General features: G+C 45.8%; 1 protein-coding gene across 1 annotated transcript in view; it reads left to right on the top strand.

Moving 5' to 3' along the window:
• Positions 1–20,919, top strand: part of rhcgb (Rh family, C glycoprotein b) — a 47,442-nt gene that overhangs the window by 12,343 nt on the left and 14,180 nt on the right. The window contains exons 4-5 of the mRNA XM_073033243.1: positions 10,872–11,013; positions 19,220–19,386. Of these exons, the coding sequence (XP_072889344.1) occupies positions 10,872–11,013; positions 19,220–19,386 (309 nt within the window). The remainder of the gene's footprint in view (positions 1–10,871; positions 11,014–19,219; positions 19,387–20,919) is intronic.

Raw genomic sequence — 20,919 nt, 5'->3', positions numbered from 1 at the left:
CGCTCCTTTCATAGGAGTTATTTTATCAGCGTGTTCCAAACTTAGACCACCCAATTCCTTAATTTTAGGCAATTTGTCGTTTTTCTCTTCAGGACCCGTCATGCTATTAGTTTCCACTTTAAGATCCGCAAGCGATCTCGCTTTGTTCAGACAGCATTTCAAATTCTGCCTTTTCACACCACACTCTGGAATAACAATAGCGTGTGGGGCCCATTTACCTTCCAACTCAACCTGTAATTGATTCACAGGTTTTGTGGTACCAAGCCATTGTCTCTGTAGCCTGGTTGTTGCTTTTGATATCAGTCCAGCCTTTAAATTTTCTTCATTCAATTTGGGAACTACACATTCCCCTTTCCCTTGAGTTCCGTGACTAGGTTCAGCACCACGTGCATCCCCATCTTGGACACACTCAAACGGGACATTGGCCTCTTCCAGGCTTTCAACACCCGTACCTTTTTCAAATTCTAACGTCCCCCCCTCCTTCCAGTTACTCTCCAGGCAGCCCCCTGTTGGGGAAGGCGCAACCCTGCGAGCTGAAACAACCTCCTCGGCCATGTCAGCTGACTTCTCCACAGCAAGGATACCCTTCTCCTCCAAGACTGCCCTCATTTCACTCTCGGGACCATCGAGAACATCTTTAGAACTCTCAACTTCTCCAAACAATTCTGCCAAACCAGACAGATCAACCACGTCCAACTCTGGAGGTTTTAACAGCTTTATCCGTTTCTCATCTTTATTTCCTACCTCTAGGACCTTTCTCTTCACTAAGGGGGGAGCTATCTCCTCGCCCTTACCCCCTTTTACTTTACTACTTTCTGTTTTACCACCCTCTGAACCCTCGTGGTGTAGGGTCGGTAAAAACGTCTGGGCCAATTTCAAACTGCGCGCTGTCCCAGCCGCCGCTCTCGACAGGCTGCGAGTGACCGCGCATGCGCGATAGCTCGGGGACTCCATGGGCGGGGCCTCAACTATCAGGGCGGTTCCCCTCTTCCCACCCGTGAGGTCATTACCCAACAGGAGGTCCACGCCCTCCCCCGGTAACTCCGGCAGGACTCCTAGCTCCACAGGTCCCGACACCAACTCGCAATCGAGAAAGACCCTATGCAAAGGCACGACCGCGGTCTGGTTCCCGATACCTCTCAGGGCTACCTCGCCCGTGCGAGGGCCGAATTTTAACACATTACGGCTAATTAACGATAGTTCCGCCCCCGTGTCTCTCCAAATTCGTACGGGGATGGGGGGGTCCCCTTCCCTCAAAGACACGGTTCCTTCGGAACTAAATGTCTCCCGCCCCTCCGGTACTCCATCTACCTGGGGCCCTCTTGTCCATTTCCTGATTACCACTGCACGCCCGATAGGGGTCGCTGCTCTCTCCCTCTCTGGCTCCTTTCTCGGAGCAAAGCAGTTTGATGCGATATGACCCACCCTCCCACAATTAAAACAGGTTAAACCAGGAGATCTCCAGGTTTCCTGTCTGTTATCCTCACTTTTTCTGCTAGCTCCTGGCGGGATCTCCGCCTCAGCCGGCGGACTTTCCCTACCATTCCGACGGTCTCTCGGGTAACTCTTTGGCGAGGAAAACTTTGTCTTGTGGGTTAGGGCATATTCATCTGCAACCCTAGCCATCTCTGAGATGGACTGATTCGTCCTCTCATTTAAATACATTCGGATCTCTTCCGGAACGCAACCTTTAAATTCCTCAATCAACACTAACTCCCTGAGACGCTCATAGTTCTCGGCCACCTTTTCAGCTGTGCTCCAACGGTCCAAGAGCACACCCTTCTCATGGGCTAGCTCGGTATATGTTTGATTCCACCCTCTTCTAAAATTTCGGAACCTTTGTCTATACGCCTCAGGTACCAACTCGTAACCTCGGAGAATGGCCTCCTTTACTTGAGCATAATTTCCGTCCCTTTCTGGGGGCAGCGCGGCATATACCCGCTGTGCCTTCCCTCGTAACACACTTTGTAACAACGCCACCCACTGCCCTCTGGGCCACTTTTGATTCCTTGCCACCTTCTCAAAAATCAAGAAATAACTATCAACATCCGTCTCCTCGAACGGGGGGACCAACCTCAACGCCCGGCTAACATCAAACCCCTCCTCTCTCTCTTCCCCTTGATCTCTTCGCTCTTGCTTTCGCCTGTTCAGCTCCAATTCATGGCTCCTTTGTTTCTCTTTCTCTTCTGCTTCTATTTCTAGCTGCTTTAGCTGGAGCTCACGATCCCGTCCTATCTCTAATTCCTTTAGTTTGAACACATGCTCTCTTTCCACAGCCCTTTCCTTCGCGGCTCTCTCGGCATCTTTTTCCCTCTCAGCTCTCTTGGCATCTTTTTCCCTCTCAGCTCTCTCCGCAGCCTTCTCAGCTGCTTCTACGTCTAGCTGCTTTACTTTAAGCTCATGGTCCAGCCTTGCTTTCTCCAACTCTACCTGATCTGTCCCACTCGCTAATCTCTTTTCGGGGATATTTTCCAAATCCTCAGCTGCAAACACCTTCTTCCCAACGTAATGCTGGTGTATGACCCTTCGCACTTCCTGCTTTTTCATTGCTGGCTTCACTGCTGTGAGGTCTAATGCCTGCACCAAATTTACCAAGTCTGATTTTGTAGCCTTCCTTAGCGCCTCTACTGTTGGGTTTCTCCTAAATTCCTCCACATCCATCTTTGCTGGTTTCCCGTCTGGCTACCTGCGTAACCAGATTTAAGTTTGGACTTACAGCCCGATTCACTGACCCTCCCGTTTGGTTTCAGATCCGGGACGAGCACCCCACTTGTTACGTAAACCCCGTAACCAGGTAACTTACCAGCAAAGATAGATGGATCAGCTGAGTCGGATGCTACTATTTTCAAACGTTTTATTCAACAAGGGCACAAACGTATGGTTAATACAAAACATTCAGATCATACACGTCGTCAAAACTCAATCTAAAACACCGGTGTAACCATAATCAATCAGAAATAAGCTCTACAGTTGTCTAGGGGGTAATACTGAGTCCAACGGAAGTATAAAGAGTCACTCAGAAGTTTGCAGGCTTTTTCCTTTCTGGGAACCCGCTGGGGTTTTTTACGTTGTAGAGAGAAAGAGATGATTTAGAAAAGATGCACACTTGCCCGTCGTCTTGGCAGAGCAAATCCTTGGAATCAGGGGAACAGACTTCCCCGTTGTTATTTAAAAGCAGTCTTTCGTTGGTTTTAGCCACAGATTCAAATTCGGAATCTAACGCACGTGGCTTCCTTCAAAATGGCGTCCCGCTCCCACGGGAATCGATCTCGTGTCTCCTGGGTGCGTCTGAGGGTCCTCCCCTCAGACCCGCCTTTATACTTCTTCACAGGATCGCAGGTGTCAATCAAGTTGCAGGTAATGCGATCTCTCTCTCAACCAGCCCACTTTGCCCGAGGGCTTTTCACGTGGTCTCCATGAGACAATAGTCAAAGTCACCTTTATTCTGCTTCTTGAGAGAACGTGGTCTCTCTCTCTTGGGTCAGTTGACCCCCCTTAACTAGAGTTCTTGCGATTTTCACAAAGGAGGGGGCCAACGGCATAACTCCTCCCCCCATAATGGGTTTTTAACCAGCAGTTAAAAACAGGTTGACACAGGATTTTTTTTTCTACATACTACACAAGCTTTTCTCTTCACAGAGTACTACTGTTATACATTCAAGTCAGTATCTAAACAGGTAACAAGTACAGTGCCCCTTTTCTTTAATACCTTAACCTCATGTGCCATACTAACGCCTGGTAGCATCAAACTTCAGCTCAATAACCACCTTATTTATTTGCTTTCTTCAGCAACATAACTAAGGAGGTGTGATCTTAGCTTACATACATCTACAAAGGTTCCTGCAAAATACAAATTTTTTTATGTTACTTTCAAACTTAACAGTCAAGCTTCCATGGGTGTTGTCTTTATTATTCACATACTTTGTCAAAATCCCTTAAAACCGGCTTCTACTATTTTAAAAATCGCGTCCCCATTAACCCTCGCCTCTTTTCCGGTTAATTCCCTCGTGGCGATCTTGGGCACCCTGGCGAAATAGGCTTTCGCCCGCTCTTTTCATAGGAGTTATTTTATCAGCGTGTTCCAAACTTAGACCACCCAATTCCTTAATTTTAGGCAATTTGTCGTTTTTCTCTTCAGGACCCGTCATGCTATTAGTTTCCACTTTAAGATCCGCAAGCGATCCCGCTTTGTTCAGACAGCATTTCAAATTCTGCCTTTTCACACCACACTCTGGAATAACAATAGCGTGTGGGGCCCATTTACCTTCCAACTCAACCTGTAATTGATTCACAGGTTTTGTGGTACCAAGCCATTGTCTCTGTAGCCTGGTTGTTGCTTTTGATATCAGTCCAGCCTTTAAATTTTCTTCATTCAATTTGGGAACTACACATTCCCCTTTCCCTTGAGTTCCGTGACTAGGTTCAGCACCACGTGCATCCCCATCTTGGACACACTCAAACGGGACATTGGCCTCTTCCAGGCTTTCAACACCCGTACCTTTTTCAAATTCTAACGTCCCCCCCCTCCTTCCAGTTACTCTCCAGGCAGCCCCCTGTTGGGGAAGGCGCAACCCTGCGAGCTGAAACAACCTCCTCGGCCATGTCAGCTGACTTCTCCACAGCAAGGATACCCTTCTCCTCCAAGACTGCCCTCATTTCACTCTCGGGACCATCGAGAACATCTTTAGAACTCTCAACTTCTCCAAACAATTCTGCCAAACCAGACAGATCAACCACGTCCAACTCTGGACGTTTTAACAGCTTTATCCGTTTCTCATCTTTATTTCCTACCTCTGGGACCTTTCTCTTCACTAAGGGGGGAGCTATCTCCTCGCCCTTACCCCCTTTTACTTTACTACTTTCTGTTTTACCACCCTCTGAACCCTCATGGTGTAGGGTCGGTAAAAACGTCTGGGCCAATTTCAAACTGCGCGCTGTCCCAGCCGCCGCTCTCGACAGGCTGCGAGTGACCACGCATGCGCGATAGCTCGGGGACTCCATGGGCGGGGCCTCAACTATCAGGGCGGTTCCCATCTTCCCACCCGCGAGGTCATTACCCAACAGGAGGTCCACACCCTCCCCCGGTAACTCCGGCAGGACTCCTAGCTCCACAGGTCCCGACACCAACTCGCAATCGAGAAAGACCCTATGCAAAGGCACGACCGCGGTCTGGTTCCCGATACCTCTCAGGGCTACCTCGCCCGTGCGAGGGCGAAATTTTAACACATTACGGCTAATTAACGATAGTTCCGCCCCCGTGTCTCTCAAAATTCGTACGGGGATGGGGGGGTCCCCTTCCCTCAAAGACACGGTTCCTTTGGAACTAAATGTCTCCCGCCCCTCCGGTACTCCATCTACCTGGGGCCCTCTTGTCCATTTCCTGATTACCACTGCACGCCCGATAGGGGTCGCTGCTCTCTCCCTCTCTGGCTCCTTTCTCGGAGCAAAGCAGTTTGATGCGATATGACCCACCCTCCCACAATTAAAACAGGTTAAACCAGGAGATCTCCAGGTTTCCTGTCTGTTATCCTCACTTTTTCTGCTAGCTCCTGGTGGGATCTCCGCCTCAGCCGGCGGACTTTCCCTACCATTCCGACGGTCTCTCGGGTAACTCTTTGGCGAGGAAAACTTTGTCTTGTGGGTTAGGGCATATTCATCTGCAACCCTAGCCATCTCTGAGATGGACTGATTCGTCCTCTCATTTAAATACATTCGGATCTCTTCCGGAACGCAACCTTTAAATTCCTCAATCAACACTAACTCCCTGAGACGCTCATAGTTCTCGGCCACCTTTTCAGCTGTGCTCCAACGGTCCAAGAGCACACCCTTCTCATGGGCTAGCTCGGTATATGTTTGATTCCACCCTCTTCTTAAATTTCGGAACCTTTGTCTATACGCCTCAGGTACCAACTCGTAACCTCGGAGAATGGCCTCCTTTACTTGAGCATAATTTCCGTCCCTTTCTGGGGGCAGCGCGGCATATACCCGCTGTGCCTTCCCTCGTAACACACTTTGTAACAACGCCACCCACTGCCCTCTGGGCCACTTTTGATTCCTTGCCATCTTCTCAAAAATCAAGAAATAACTATCAACATCCGTCTCCTCGAACGGGGGGACCAACCTCAACGCCCGGCTAACATCAAACCCCTCCTCTCTCTCTTCCCCTTGATCTCTTCGCTCTTGCTTTCGCCTGTTCAGCTCCAATTCATGGCTCCTTTGTTTCTCTTTCTCTTCTGCTTCTATTTCTAGCTGCTTTAGCTGGAGCTCACGATCCCGTCCTATCTCTAATTCCTTTAGTTTGAACACATGCTCTCTTTCCACAGCCCTTTCCTTCGCGGCTCTCTCGGCATCTTTTTCCCTCTCAGCTCTCTCGGCATCTTTTTCCCTCTCAGCTCTCTCCGCAGCCTTCTCAGCTGCTTCTACGTCTAGCTGCTTACTTTAAGCTCATGGTCCAGCCTTGCTTTCTCCAACTCTACCTGATCTGTCCCACTCGCTAATCTCTTTTCGGGGATATTTTCCAAATCCTCAGCTGCAAACACCTTCTTCCCAACGTAATGCTGTTGTATGACCCTTCGCACTTCCTGCTTTTTCATTGCTGGCTTCACCGCTGTGAGGTCTAATGCCTGCGCCAAATTTACCAAGTCTGCTTTTGTAGCCTTCCTTAGCGCCTCTACCGTTGGGTTTCTCCTAAATTCCTCCACATCCATCTTTGCTGGTTTCCCGTCTGGCTACCTGCGTAACCAGATTTAAGTTTGGACTTACAGCCCGATTCACTGACCCTCCCGTTTGGTTTCAGATCCGGGACGAGCACCCCACTTGTTACGTAAACCCCGTAACCAGGTAACTTACCAGCAAAGATAGATGGATCAGCTGAGTCGGATGCTACTATTTTCAAACGTTTTATTCAACAAGGGCACAAACGTATGGTTAATACAAAACATTCAGATCATACACGTCGTCAAAACTCAATCTAAAACACCGGTGTAACCATAATCAATCAGAAATAAGCTCTACAGTTGTCTAGGGGGTAATACTGAGTCCAACGGAAGTATAAAGAGTCACTCAGAAGTTTGCAGGCTTTTTCCTTTCTGGGAACCCGCTGGGGTTTTTTACGTTGTAGAGAGAAAGAGATGATTTAGAAAAGATGCACACTTGCCCGTCGTCTTGGCAGAGCAAATCCTTGGAATCAGGGGAACAGACTTCCCCGTTGTTATTTAAAAGCAGTCTTTCGTTGGTTTTAGCCACAGATTCAAATTCGGAATCTAACGCACGTGGCTTCCTTCAAAATGGCGTCCCGCTCCCACGGGAATCGATCTCGTGTCTCCTGGGTGCGTCTGAGGGTCCTCCCCTCAGACCCGCCTTTATACTTCTTCACGGGATCGCAGGTGTCAATCAAGTTGCAGGTAATGCGATCTCTCTCTCAACCAGCCCACTTTGCCCGAGGGCTTTTCACGTGGTCTCCATGAGACAATAGTCAAAGCCACCTTTATTCTGCTTCTTGGGAGAACGTGGTCTTCCGCACGTCTCTCTCTCTTGGGTCAGTTGACCCCCCTTAACTAGAGTTCTTGCGATTTTCACAAAGGAGGGGGCCAACGGCATAACAGCTGAGACCCTTCATGAACGTGCCCCCCCCTTCACTTTCTCACTTCATCCCCCCCTCCCTCAGGCACCCTTCTTACCCCTTCACCTGGTTTCGCTTATCACTGGTCAGTTTGTGCTCCTCACCCTCGCCTCCACCATCTTATTCTGACTTCTTGCCCCATCCGTTTTAGATCTGCTGGAGGGTCTTGGCTCAGAACATCGAGTGTTTATTCTCCCTCCATGGACTAGACCTGACCTGCTGAGTTCCTCTAGCTTTTCGTGTGTTGCTCTTAAAATTCCAACATCTGGCTGTGTTTCCACGTTCACCCGTCAGTCCTTTCATCTCCAGCTTTAGCCTCGCTATTTCATCTCATACCCTCGCAGTGCTTACGTTCCAAAACAAAGAAGCTGCAGGTACTGGATGATTGAAATAAAGACAGAAATGATAGAAAAACTCTGTAGTTCAGGCAACAGCTGTGGAAAGAGAAACAGAGTTTCTGTTTCAAGTCAGAGACCCTTCACCAAGTGCAAAGTTCTGATGAAAGATCCTGGACCTGAAATGTTAACAATTTCTTTTTCCCAAAAACACTACATGAGTGCTTCTAGCAATTTCTTCTTTTAAGCTTTCTATCCACATCTAGCCATTCAGCTCCTTCCCACCTCTTGAATGATCACACACTCCCATCAATGTCTTCTGTGGCTGCGGGAAGTAACCTTCAAGATTCATTCCTCGAAGATCTCTTCACCTGGGTCTGTTTCTGGGCTTTAATAGACAATAGACAGTAGCTGCAGGAGTAGGCCATTTGGCCCTTCTAGCCACCACCACCATTCACTGTGATCATGGCTGATCATACACAATCAGTACCCCGTTCCTGCCCTCTCCCCATATCCCTTGACCCCGCTATCTATAAGAGCTCTATCCAACTCTCTCTTGAATGCATCCAGAGACTTGGCCTCCACTACCTTCTGCGGCAGAGCATTCCACATATCCACCACTCTCTGGGTGAAAAAGTTTTTCGCATCTCTGTTCTAAATGGCCTACCCCTTATTCTTAAACTCTGGCCTCTAGTTCTGGACTCACCCATCAGCGGGAACATGCTTCCAGCCTCCAGCGTGTCCAATCCCTTAATAATCTTATATGTTTCAATCAGTCCCCTCTCATCCTTCTAAATTCCAGTGTATACAAGCCCAGTCGCTCCAATCTTTCAACATATGACAGTCCCGCCATTGCGGGAATTAACCTTGTGAACCTACGCTGCACTCCCTCAATAGCAAGAATGTCCTTCCTCAAATTTGGAGACCAAAACTGCACACAATACTCCAGGTGGGGTCTCACCAGGACCCTGTACAGCTGCAGAAGGACCACTTTACTCCTATACTCAATTCCTCTTGTTATAAAGGCCAGCATGTCATTAGCTTTCTTCACTGCCTGCTGTACCTGCAGGCTTGCTTTCATTGACTGATGTACAAGAACACCTAGATCTCGTTGTACTTCCCCTTTTCTTAACTTGACTCCATTTAGATAGTAATCTGCCTTCCTGTTCTTGCCACCAAAGTGGATAACCTCACATTTATCCACATTAAACTGCATCTGCCATACATTTGCCCACTCACCCAACCTGTCCAAGTCACCCTGCATTCTCATAACATCCTCCTGACATTTCACACTACCACCCAGCTTTGTGTCATCAGCAAATTTGCTAATGTTACTTTTAATCCCTTCATCTAAATCATTAATGTATATTGTAAACAGCTGCAGTCCCAGCACCGAACCTTGCGGTACCCCACTGGTCACAGCCTGCCATTCCGAAAGGGACCCGTTAATTGCTATTCTTTGTTTCCTGTCAGCCAGCCAATTTTCAATCCATGTCAGTACTTTGCCCCCAATACCATGTGCCCTAATTTTGCCCATTAATCTCCTATGTGGGACTTTATCAAAAGCTTTCTGGAAGTCCAGGTACACTACATCCACTGGCTCTCCCTTGTCCATTTTCATAGTTACATCCTCAAAAAACTCCAGAAGATTAGTCAAGCATGATTTTCCCTTCATAAATCCATGCTGACTCGGACTGATCCTTCTACTGCTATCCAAATGTGTCATAATTTCCTCTTTTATAATTGACTCCTGCATCTTTCCCACCACTGACGTCAGGCTAACCAGTCTATAATTCCCTGTTTTCTCTCTCCCTCCTTTCTTGAAAAGTGGGACAATATTAACCACCCTCCAATCAGCAGGAACTGTTCCTGAATCTATAGAACATTGGAAAATGATTACCAACGCGTCCACGATTTCTAGAGCCACCTCTTTAAGTACCCTGGGATGCAGACCATCAGGTCCGGGAGACTTATCAGCCTTCAGACTCAACAGTCTATCCAACACCGTTTCTTGCCTAATATAAATTTCCTTCAGTTCATCCTTTACCCTAGTTCCTTTGGCCACTATTACATCTGGGAGATTGTTTGTGTCTTCCCTACTGAAGACAGATCCAAAGTACCTGTTCAACTCGTCTGCCATTTCCTTGTTCCCCATAATAAATTCACCCGTTTCTGTCTTCAATGGCCCAATTTTGGTCTGAACTATTTTTTTGCTATTCACATACCTAAAGAAGCTTTTACTATCCTCCTTTATATTCTTGGCTAGTTTACCTTCGTACCTCATTTTTTCTTGGCGTATTGCCTTTTTTGTTATCTTCTGTTGCTCTTTAAAAGCTTCCCAGTCCTCCGGTTTCCCGCTCATCTTTGCTATGTTATACTTCTCTTTTATTTTTATACTGCCCTTTACTTCCCTCGTCAGCCCCTTACTCCCCTTAGGATCTTTCTTCCTCTTTGGAATGAACTGATCCTGTACCTTCTGCATTATTCTCAGAAATACCTGCCATTGTTGTTCCACTGTCTTCCCTGCTAGGGTATTGTTCCATTGAACTTTGGCCAGTTCTTCCCTCATAGCTCCACAGTTCCCTTTGTTCAACTGTAATACTGACACATCCGATTTTCCCTTCTCCTTCTCAAATTGTAAGTTAAAACATATTGTATTATGGTCACTACCTCCTAATGGTTTCTTTACCTTGAGGTCCCTGATCAAATCCGGTTCATTGCACAACACTAAATCTAGAATTGCCTTCTCCCTGGTAGGCTCCAGTACAAGCTGTTCTAAGTTTTAACTTTCTGGTGGGGATCTTTTCATTCAGCAGGATTGCCAGACAGAGCACAGCTCAGGGGTAAAGGTGGGAAGGAATGGGTTCTTCTCAAGAACTAAATAAGTTACTTACTGAGAAACTTTTCTCTCAAAGGCCCGTGATGCTGGAGGCTCGATGGTTATCCATATGTTTGGTGGCTATTTTGGACTCGCTGTCACTCGTATCCTGTACAGGGCGAAGTTGGACCAAACCAAGAACGAGTCCGTCTACCATTCCGATCTCTTCTCCATGATTGGTGAGGGTTTATTTCTTTGGTTTTTGAGAATTCCAGGAGGATCCCTTTTGTCCAACCCTTCCCCCAATCCCCACCAACAGTCCATTCAACAGAGTGGTTGCAGCTGACTGAGTCTTAGAAACCTTTTGTTCTTTGGAGGAAGGGAAAATCAGACAGGCAGACAGACATACTTTATTGATCCCGAGGGAAATTGAGTTTCGGTACAGTCACACCAACCAAGAATAGTGTAGAAATATAGCAATATAAAACCATAAATAATTAAATAATAATAAGTAAATTATGCCAAGTGGAAATAAGTCCAGGACCAGTCTATTGGCTCAGGGTGTCTGACACTCCGAGGGAGGAGTTGTAAAGTTTGATGGCCACAGGTAGGAATGACTTCCTATGACGCTCAGTGTTACATCTCGGTGGAATGAGTCTCTGGCTGAATGTACTCCTGTGCCTAACCAGTACATTATGGAGTGGATGGGAGACATTGTCCAAGATGGCATGCAACTTGGACCGCATCCTCTTTTCAGACACTATTGTCAGAGAGTCCAGTTCCACCCTCACAACATCACTGGCCTTACGAATAAGTTTGTTGATTCTGTTGGTGTCTGCTACCCTCAGCCTGCTGCCCCAGCACACAACAGCAAACATGATAGCACTGGCCACCACAGCCTCGTAGAACATCCTCAGCATCGTCCGGCAGATGTTAAAGGACCTCAGTCTCCTCAGGAAGTAGAGACGGCTCTGACCCTTCTTGTAGACAGCCTCAGTGTTCTTTGACCAGTCCAGTTTATTGTCAATTCATATCCCCAGGTATTTGTAATCCTCCACCATGTCCACACTGACCCCTTGGATGGAAACAGGGGTCACTGGTGCCTTAGCCCTCCTCAGGTCCACCACCAGCTCCTTAGTCTTTTTCACATTAAGCTGCAGATGATTCTGCTCACACCATGTGACAAAGTTTCCCACCGTCGCCCTGTACTCCGCCTCATTTCCCTTGCTGATGCATCCAACTATGGCAGAGTCATCAGAAAACTTATGAACTTCTGAAAGTCAGTATGTTGCATAGAGTCCCAGGTGTCAGGCCCAGACAGGGAATGGTTTTGAGCCGTCAGTGGTGTCAGCAAGAACCAAAAGTGCTGGAAATAGTCCACAGGTCAGGCTGAATCGATGGGAAGAGAAACAGGCTCAACATTTCAGGTTGGAGACCTTACTGAGTGTTTCCAACATCTTCTGTTTTGTTTTAGATTTCTGACATCTGCACTTTTTTATGATTTGTGGTGCTAAGTGGAGCCTAAATTTCTATTAAATCTGCCTCACTCATCCTTGCCAAAAGAGAACCTTCGTTATCTCTAGTTTTGAAGAGAAAACCTCTCAGCTAGAGCTGAAATGATTCCACATAGACCAGGTGACTTCCATTCTCCAAATCTAGTTGGTTGATGTGCATTGGGATATTGGGTGGAATCTTGCTTGCTGTGAGATGTGGGGATATGCTCATTGTTGTTGAAACAGCAGTCGACTGATTTACGACCTGTGGGAGAGCAGAGAAGATAACGGAGAATGAAACACTGTCTAAAGTTTTGCACTTCGTCCTGGTTAATGAACTCAAGGTTCAGACTGAGAGGCTCAAACAACATATAGAGCATAGAACAGTACAGCAGAGGAACAGGCCCTTCAGCCCACAATGTCTGTGCTGACCACGATGTCAACTTTGCCTAGATTTTCAACCGTGCACCACCTTTTCTGTGCCACACTATAGAAAATACTTAGTGATCTTTCGAGAGGGAAAGGCAACAATGACCGCTTCTGGATTATTACCTGACATTCCTGTAATTTGGGCGACCACTTCAGGCTGAGTTCCCTTTTTGCCCTGCCACAATTTTCCAGGCAGGGCACTCAGGATGACGTTGTTCGCTTGTTTAAAGCTCTGGCCAACTTGCACCATAATGTTTTGGGAGTGACCAGAATTGTGCAATCCCAGGATAACGTGGTCTTCCCTGACCAGCACTGAATCGGGATGTCCACCTGGTAAGCCTATCCCCTTCCTTCATTTCTCTTCTTCCCATCCCAAATCTCCACCAACACCCATTCCCAAATCCCAGTCTCCAATCTTGTCCCCACATCCTGTCTGGCACCTACTCGTTGCCAGTTAGATACTTGTCGCTCCAGCCTCTGGCCAACACCATTCATAATTTGCCATTTTAATGTCCCCTCCTTTATTACCAAAACCAAGAATCCATTAACTCTGTGGCCACCGTCCATCCAGAATCTGAACAGAGGTGTGGACACCACATCCTTGAGAGTGATATTTATAAAGTTTGAAGTTTGCAGAGGGAGTTGGCATCATTCCTCCTACCTTCATTTAGGTGCAATAAGATCTCTAGCTGCACCATGCACATAGGGTCAGGTTATTTGACAGGTTTGCAGAACAACATTAACCTTAAGCAGTTCAGCACATCGCTGGTTAAGAGATAAACACAAGATATTCTGCAGATTCCGGAAATCCCAAGCCACACACACAAAATGCTGGAGGAACTCAACAGGTCAGGCAGCATCCACGGAAATGAATAAACAGTGTTTCGGGCCGAGACCCTTCTTCAGGACCGGAAGGGAAGGGGGAAAGCGCCAGGTGAAAAGGTAGGGGAGGGCAAGGAGGATAGCTAGAGGGTGATAGGTGAAGCCAGGTCGGTAGGAAATGTAAAGGGCTGGAGGGGAAGGCATCTGATAGGAGAGGAGAGGGGACCATAGGAAGAAGGAGAGGAGGAGGGACACCAGAGGGAGGTGATAGGCAGATGAGAAGAGGTAGGAAATAGAAGAAGAGGGGAATGGGAAGGAATTGTTTTACCGGAAGGAACAATCGTTATTCATGCCATCAGGTTAGAGGCTACCCAGATGGAAAATAAGGTGTTGTTCCTCCTCCTGAGGGTGGCCTCATCGTGGCACGAGAGGAGGCCATAGACTGAAATGTCAGAATGGGAAATGGGAATTGGAATTAGGAGAGCCTAACGTTACATATTCGTCATGGGTGTATGTCGGCTTCAAAAATTAAAGATTAGCTTATCTGTCACTTGTACAGTATGTAGAAACATTGAAACATGCAAACACCAATGTAGTCCAAGGATGTTAACACAAAGTACACTGCAGATGCTGTGGTCAAATCAACACGTACAAACAAGTTGGAGGAACTCAGCAGGTCGGGCAGCATCCGTTGACTGCTCCTTTCAACAGATGCTGCCCGACCTGCTGAGTTCAGTCCAAGGATGCGCTGGGGGCAGCCTGCAAGAGTTGTCATGCTTCCAGCATCAACATAGCGTGCCCACAACTCATTAACCCTAACCGTTGGAAGGTGCAGGCAATCTGGAACGCCCAGAAGAAACCCACACGGTAATGGGGAGAATGCACAAACTCCTCACAGAGAACGGCAGAATTGAACCTGGGTCACTGGTGCTGTCATTATGCTGCCCACCCTGTTGTTTTCACACCCGTTGGTAGAACCTGAGCCACTTTTGTAGCAAAGCCAGGGACTTTAACAAAGTTTGTGTTGGCCCTATCTCCTCCACTCTGTTAGTGGTGTCCAAACTCTCATGCGGAGCCTGGCCAATGCAATACTCCAACACCAGCCTGTGAACAGCCTAATTACAGAGTCATATAGCGCAGAAATAGGCCCTTTGGCCCTTTGAGTCCATGCCAGCCATCAAGGACCTACCTACACTTACTCTTTACCAGTTCCATTCCATTCTCCGTACATTCCAATCAACTCTCCCATATTCTATCATTTACCCACACGGGGGGCAACTTATGGTGGCCAATTAGCACACTGTTAGAGCAATTCATTACTGTTCAAAGTAAATTTGAACATATACAACCCTGAGATTCATTCCCCTGTGGGAATACACCATACATCTATAGAATAATAACCATAGCAGAATCAATGAAAGACCACCCAACCATGTGCAGAAAACAACAAGCAGTGCAAATACAATAATAATAATAATAATAATAAGCAATAAATATCAAGAGCATGAAATGATGAGTCCTTTAAAGTAAGTCCTTTATTAGCAAAGAGACCTTTAATTCAAAATAAACTTATTCCTTTTACAATGGATAACCAACTTTTATACAATTGGTTTCAAAAAGGGATTAGATATATAGGAGATTGTTTTGAAGGAGGTATATTAATGTCACTTGATCAATTAAAGAATAAATACAAAATATCAAACAACACTCTTTTTTGTTATTTCCAATTAAGGGCTTATTTAAGAGATAAATTGGGTCAAACAATGTTAATGCCGAAACCTAATGAAATAGAAACTTTAATTCAAAAAGGAAAAATTAAAAAAATTATTTCTTGTATGTATAGTTTAATTCGAAAACAGGCAATTAAACAAGGAATTCACAAGTCAAGACAAAAATGGGAAAGTGATTTGAATATTAAAATTGAAGAAACAAGTTGGTCAAGACTATGTCTTGACAGTATGACAAATACAACAAATGTCCGGTTAAGATTAGTGCAATGTAATTTTTTACATCAATTATATAGTACACCACAAAAAATAAATAAATTAAACCCACATTTATCTGATCAATGTTTCTGATGTAATCAAGAAATTAGTACTTTTTTACACTCTACTTGGTCTTGTTTTAAAATTCAACCTTTTTGCACAAATTTAAGAGTTTTATTGGAACAAATTATTGGAACACAATTTCCACATAATCCAACATTAGTTTTACTAGGCAATATTGAAGGGATAAAACCAAAATCCAAACTGAATAAATATCAAAAAGAATTCATAAAAATTGCATTGGCAGTAGCCAAAAAGGCTATTGCAGTTACTTGGAAATCAGATTCATACTTAAGTATAGATCGCTGGAAGAATGAAATTTTCAGCTGCATTCCACTTGAAAAAATTACTTATAATTTAAGAGATAAATATGAAATATTTCTGAAAATTTGGCGCCCTTATTTACAAAAGATAGGATTAAATATATAGGTGCTCCGAAGATAAAATTATTGGTTATTTGGGGAAAGAAATAAATATATATACTAAAGCTATTACGAACTCCGTGGAGCATGTGGGGATCTTCCGATATCCAGGCATTCTTTCTTTCTTTCTTTTTTCTTCTCTCTTTTTTTTCTCTTTCTACAGGGATATGTTAGGGGGGAGGGGTTAAGGGGAGGGGGAAGGGTTGATAATTTTTTTTCCTTTTGTAAATTTGAATTTTTTGAATTCAATAAAAAAAATTATTTAAAAAAAAAAAGTAAGGCCATTGGTTGTGGGAACATTTCAATGATGGGCCAAGGGAAGTTATCCCCTTTGGTTCAAGAGCCTGATGGTTGAGGGGTAATAACTGTTCCTGAACCTGGTGGTGTGAGTCCTGAGATTCCTGTACCTCCTTCCTGATGGCAGCAGTGAGAAGAGAGCATGTCCTGTGTAGTGAGGGTCTTCGAGGATGGATGCTGCTTTACAGTGACAGTGTTTCATGTAGATGTGCTCAATGCTTGGGAGAGCCTAACTTGTGATGGACTGGGCCATATCCACTGCTTGTTGTGGCTCAAGGGCATTCATGTTTCCATTCTGGACTGTGATACAACCAAGCAATATACTCCAATACACATCTATAGAAGTTTGTCAAAGTTTTAGATGCCATGCTGAATCAAAAGTCAACACTGGCATCCCCTCCATTACAGCAAGGCGGCTTATACAGAGCACAGCCTACCTGATGCATCAACAGAATGACGTAGATTGTTTCTGACATACAAAATCACAGCAATACATTCTGTTAGTGAGCTCAGCAATGCACTCATTCTTCCTCAAGCACAATGATATCAGGATACCTATGGGGCATCTTTTCTAATTGAGGGAGTCTAATATCTAGCTGCTGTTTCCTATTAGTTCAGCAGTTGCTCTGAACCTTTCGTAAGCTTTTCTTCTTGACTAGATTTTCTATAGCTTTTGTAAACCATGGTTCTTGTATCCTACCATCCTTTCCTTGTCTCATTGGAATGTACCTGTGCAGAATGCCATGCAAATATCCCCTGAACATTTGCCACATTTCTGCCGTACATTTCCCTAAGAACATCTGCTCTCAATTTATGCTTCCATTTTCCTGCCTGAGAGCTTCATATTTCCCCTTACTCCAAATAAACGTTTTCCTAACTTGTCTGCTCCAATCCCTCTCCAATGCTATGGTAAAGGAGATAGAATTGTGATCACTATCTCCAAAATACTCTTCCACTGAGAGACCTGACACCTGACCAGGTTCATTACCCAATACCAGATCAAGTACAGCCTCTCCTCTTGTAGGCTTATCTACATATTGTGTCAGGAAACCTTCCTGAACACACATAGCAAACTCCACCCCATCTAAACCTGTTGCTCTAGGGAGATGCCAATCAATATTGGGGAAATTAAAATCTCCCATCACACCAACCCTGTTATTATTGCACCATTCCAGAATCTGTCTCCTTTTCCGATTCTTGATGTCCCTGTTACTATTGGGTGGTCTATAAAAAGCACCCAGTAGAGTTATTGACCCTGTCCTGTTTCTAACTTCCACCCACAGAGAATCCGTAGACAACCTTTCCAAGACCTCCTCCTTTTTTGCAGCCGTGACACTATCTCTGATCAGCAGTGCCATGCCCCCACCTCTTTTGCCTCCCTCCCTGTCATTTCTGAAACATCTAAAGCCTGGCACTCGAAGTTATCATTCCTGTCCCTGAGCCAACGAAATCTCTGTAATGGCCACAACATCATAGCTCTGAGTACTGATCCACACTCTAAACTTATCTGCTTTGTTCATGATACTTCTTACATTAAAATAGACACATCTCAAAACATCAGTCCCTTCTCTATCACCTGCCTATCTTCCCTCTCACTGCCCACAAGCTTTCTCTACTTGTGAGCCATCAGCCCCTTCCTCCGTCTCTTCAGTTTGGTTCCCATCCCCCAACGATTCTAGTTTAAACTCTCCCCAATAGCCTTAGCAAACCTCCCCACCAGGATATTGGTTCCCCTGGGATTCAAGTGCAACCCATCCTTATTGTACAGGTCACACCTGCCCCAAAAGAGGTCCTAATGATCCAGAAATCTGAATCCCTGCCCCCTGCTCCAATCCCTCAGCCACACATTTATCCTCCACCTCACACTATTTCTATTCTCACTGTCACGTGACACAGGAAGTAATCCCGAGATTACTACTCTTGTGGTCCTGCTTCTCGAGTTTCTTTCCTAACTCCCTGTAGTCTGTTTCAGGAGCACTTTTGGTGTGTAACTGTACTGACTGTTGCGTGCATCAGCCCGAGGGCGTTCAGCAGATTCGGCAAAAGTGCAGTAGTGGAAAATAAATTAAATTGGGTTTTGGAAAGAGTTTGAAGCAGAGGTGGGTGGAGGAAGCAGCAGATTTTACCACTGAGCATGCTGTGGCCAGGTTTGGTAAAAGAACATACACTTAGTGGCCACTTTATTAGGTACACCTGTACACCTGCTCGTTAATGCAAATATCTAATCAGCCAATCATGTGGCAGCGACACAATGCGTTAAAGCATGCAGACATTATCCAAGAGGTTCAGTTGTTATTCAGACCAAACACTAGAATGGGAAAGAAATGTGATCTAAGTGACTTTGAGTGTGGATTGATTGTTGGTGCCAGATGGGGTGACTTGAGTATCTCAGAAACTGCTGATCTCCTGGGATTTTCCCTAAAGTTTCTAAAGTCTCTAAAGTTTACAGAGAATGGTGCAATAAATAAAAAGCATCCAGTGAGCAGCAGTTCTGTGGTAAAAATGCCACCATATTGGCTTCCACTCCTGTGGCCACAGGTACCTCTACAACCTAATAAAGTGGTCACTGAGTGTAGTAGAGTACAGCACAGAAACAGGCCCTTCGCCCCATCATGACTGTGTTGAACATAATTCCAAATTAAATACCCTCTCTTCTGCCTGCATTTGATTCCTCCATTTTCTCTGTTCGGCTGTCCAGTTAAAAGACCTTTAAACACCCCTGTCATATCTGCTTCCACCACTGCCACTGGCAAAAGGTCTGCCAGTGTAAAAGAGTGCACCCCTCATGTCCCCTTTAAACCTCCCGCTCCAGCACTTTGCAAGTCCACCTTGGGGAAAATGTTTCTATCTGCCCTGTCTGTGCTTCTCCTCTATCTTTAAGCTTTCATCAGGTGTGAAAGACTCAGTTACAGGGGGTTGTTTTCTCTCTTTCCTCAGGCACCCTGTACCTCTGGATGTTTTGGCCCAGCTTCAACTCTGCGATTTCTAACCATGGCGACGGCCAACACCGCGCAGCCATCAACACGTACGCCTCACTGGCTGCCTGCGTGCTCACCACCATCGCCGTCTCCAGCGTCTTGGAAAAGAAAGGGAAGATCAATATGGTAGGGGGTCTGGGGTTTAACACACTGGACCAGGGTTTCCCCAGGGGCAGGTCACTAACAGCTGTAACATAACGGGACGAGGACTGAAACCAATGCTGATTTAGATCTAGGCCTTTAGCCCATAGGAAGCTGGACTTCATTCCAAAGCAAAGAGGGATGAAGAGATTAGTTTTATTTGTCACAACGTACAGTGAAGTGCGCCGTTTTGCGTCAACGACCAACGCAGTGCGAGGATTGTGCCGGGGGCAGCCGGCAAGTGCCACCGTGCTTCCCTAGGGTTTACCAACCCTAACACGTACGTCTTTGCAAAGGGGGTGGATACCGGACACCCGGAGGAAACCCAGATTGTCCCAGGGAGAATTAACATAACTCCCTATTGGCAGTAACAGAAATCAAATGCTGATCTTATAGATGCTGCTGTAAACTGCGCTGACCATTACATTACCGTGTAAAGTGGTGATGCTAACCACAACGTTACCATGTCCAGAGTTGCTGATGGAAATGGGTCTGACAACTCAGCACACAAGTTGATGCGGCCTTCCATGCCTTCAGGGAACTGACGGACGATGTTAGTGCCTGTCAAGGATCGGCCTGTACAGTCCTTAGTGCCTGTACAGCCACTCCAGGACACACATATCACACCCCACTAACTGACTGAAAGGAACCATCGTCATCCTATGGGATGGATGGCCAGAGAGAGACCAAGAGAGAGACCATGTCCATGGTTGTTCTAACCACTATGCTAAAATGTTCCCCAACTAGAATCCCTTTGCCTACTTTAGGGGAACTAATGTGAAATTAGTGTTTTAACCAGAGCACATTCAGGGTGATCTGAGTGTGTAGGAGGGTGGATACATTCGGGACGGTGTAGTGATCACTTTGAATTAAAGGCCTGAACTCATTCCTGCTTGTTCAGAGTCTCAAGATTAGCCCTCTGGAACACAGGGCTCATTTTCGGACTCGGGGTTAGGTTAATGGAACTTCTTTGCTCCATTAACATGACCCTGTGGAAGGCTGGAACAAGGTAATAAAAGAAAACTATTCAATGCAATCGTGTCAGATCGATCTTCTTATTCAAATCTGATTCACATCACTTCAACCAAAAACCTAACCATCTCTGAATTAAAATCACCAGCTCCTTAGGGCAGCAGTTTTCATGTGTGAAAGAGAGTTTCACATGTCCGCTGGTCTCTCATTGTAGAAACGTTTCCAGTTTCCTCTATGCAAAGGCCTGGTTCTAACCTTTGGACTGCAGCCCTTGTTCCTATCTCCCCAGCGGGAGTAGCCTCTCCCTGTCAAACTAATCACTTCCTCATGCTTTACGCTGGGACGAAATGACCTCAGAGAAAATACAACCCCTTGGTGTGCTTGATATCTGTAATTTTTTTTTGATTATAGAACATATAATAGTACAGCCCAGTACAGGCCCTTCAGCTCACAATGTTGTGCCGACCCTTAAACCCTGCCTCCCATATAAACCCCCACCTTAAATTCCTCCATATACCTGTCTAGTAGTCTCTTAAACTTCACTAG

Source organism: Hemitrygon akajei, chromosome 30 (assembly GCF_048418815.1).
Source record: "Hemitrygon akajei chromosome 30, sHemAka1.3, whole genome shotgun sequence".
Taxonomy (NCBI): Eukaryota; Metazoa; Chordata; class Chondrichthyes; order Myliobatiformes; family Dasyatidae; genus Hemitrygon; species Hemitrygon akajei.
The sequence above is the reverse complement of the archived record's forward strand: the minus strand, read 5'-3'. Positions and strand labels throughout refer to the sequence as shown.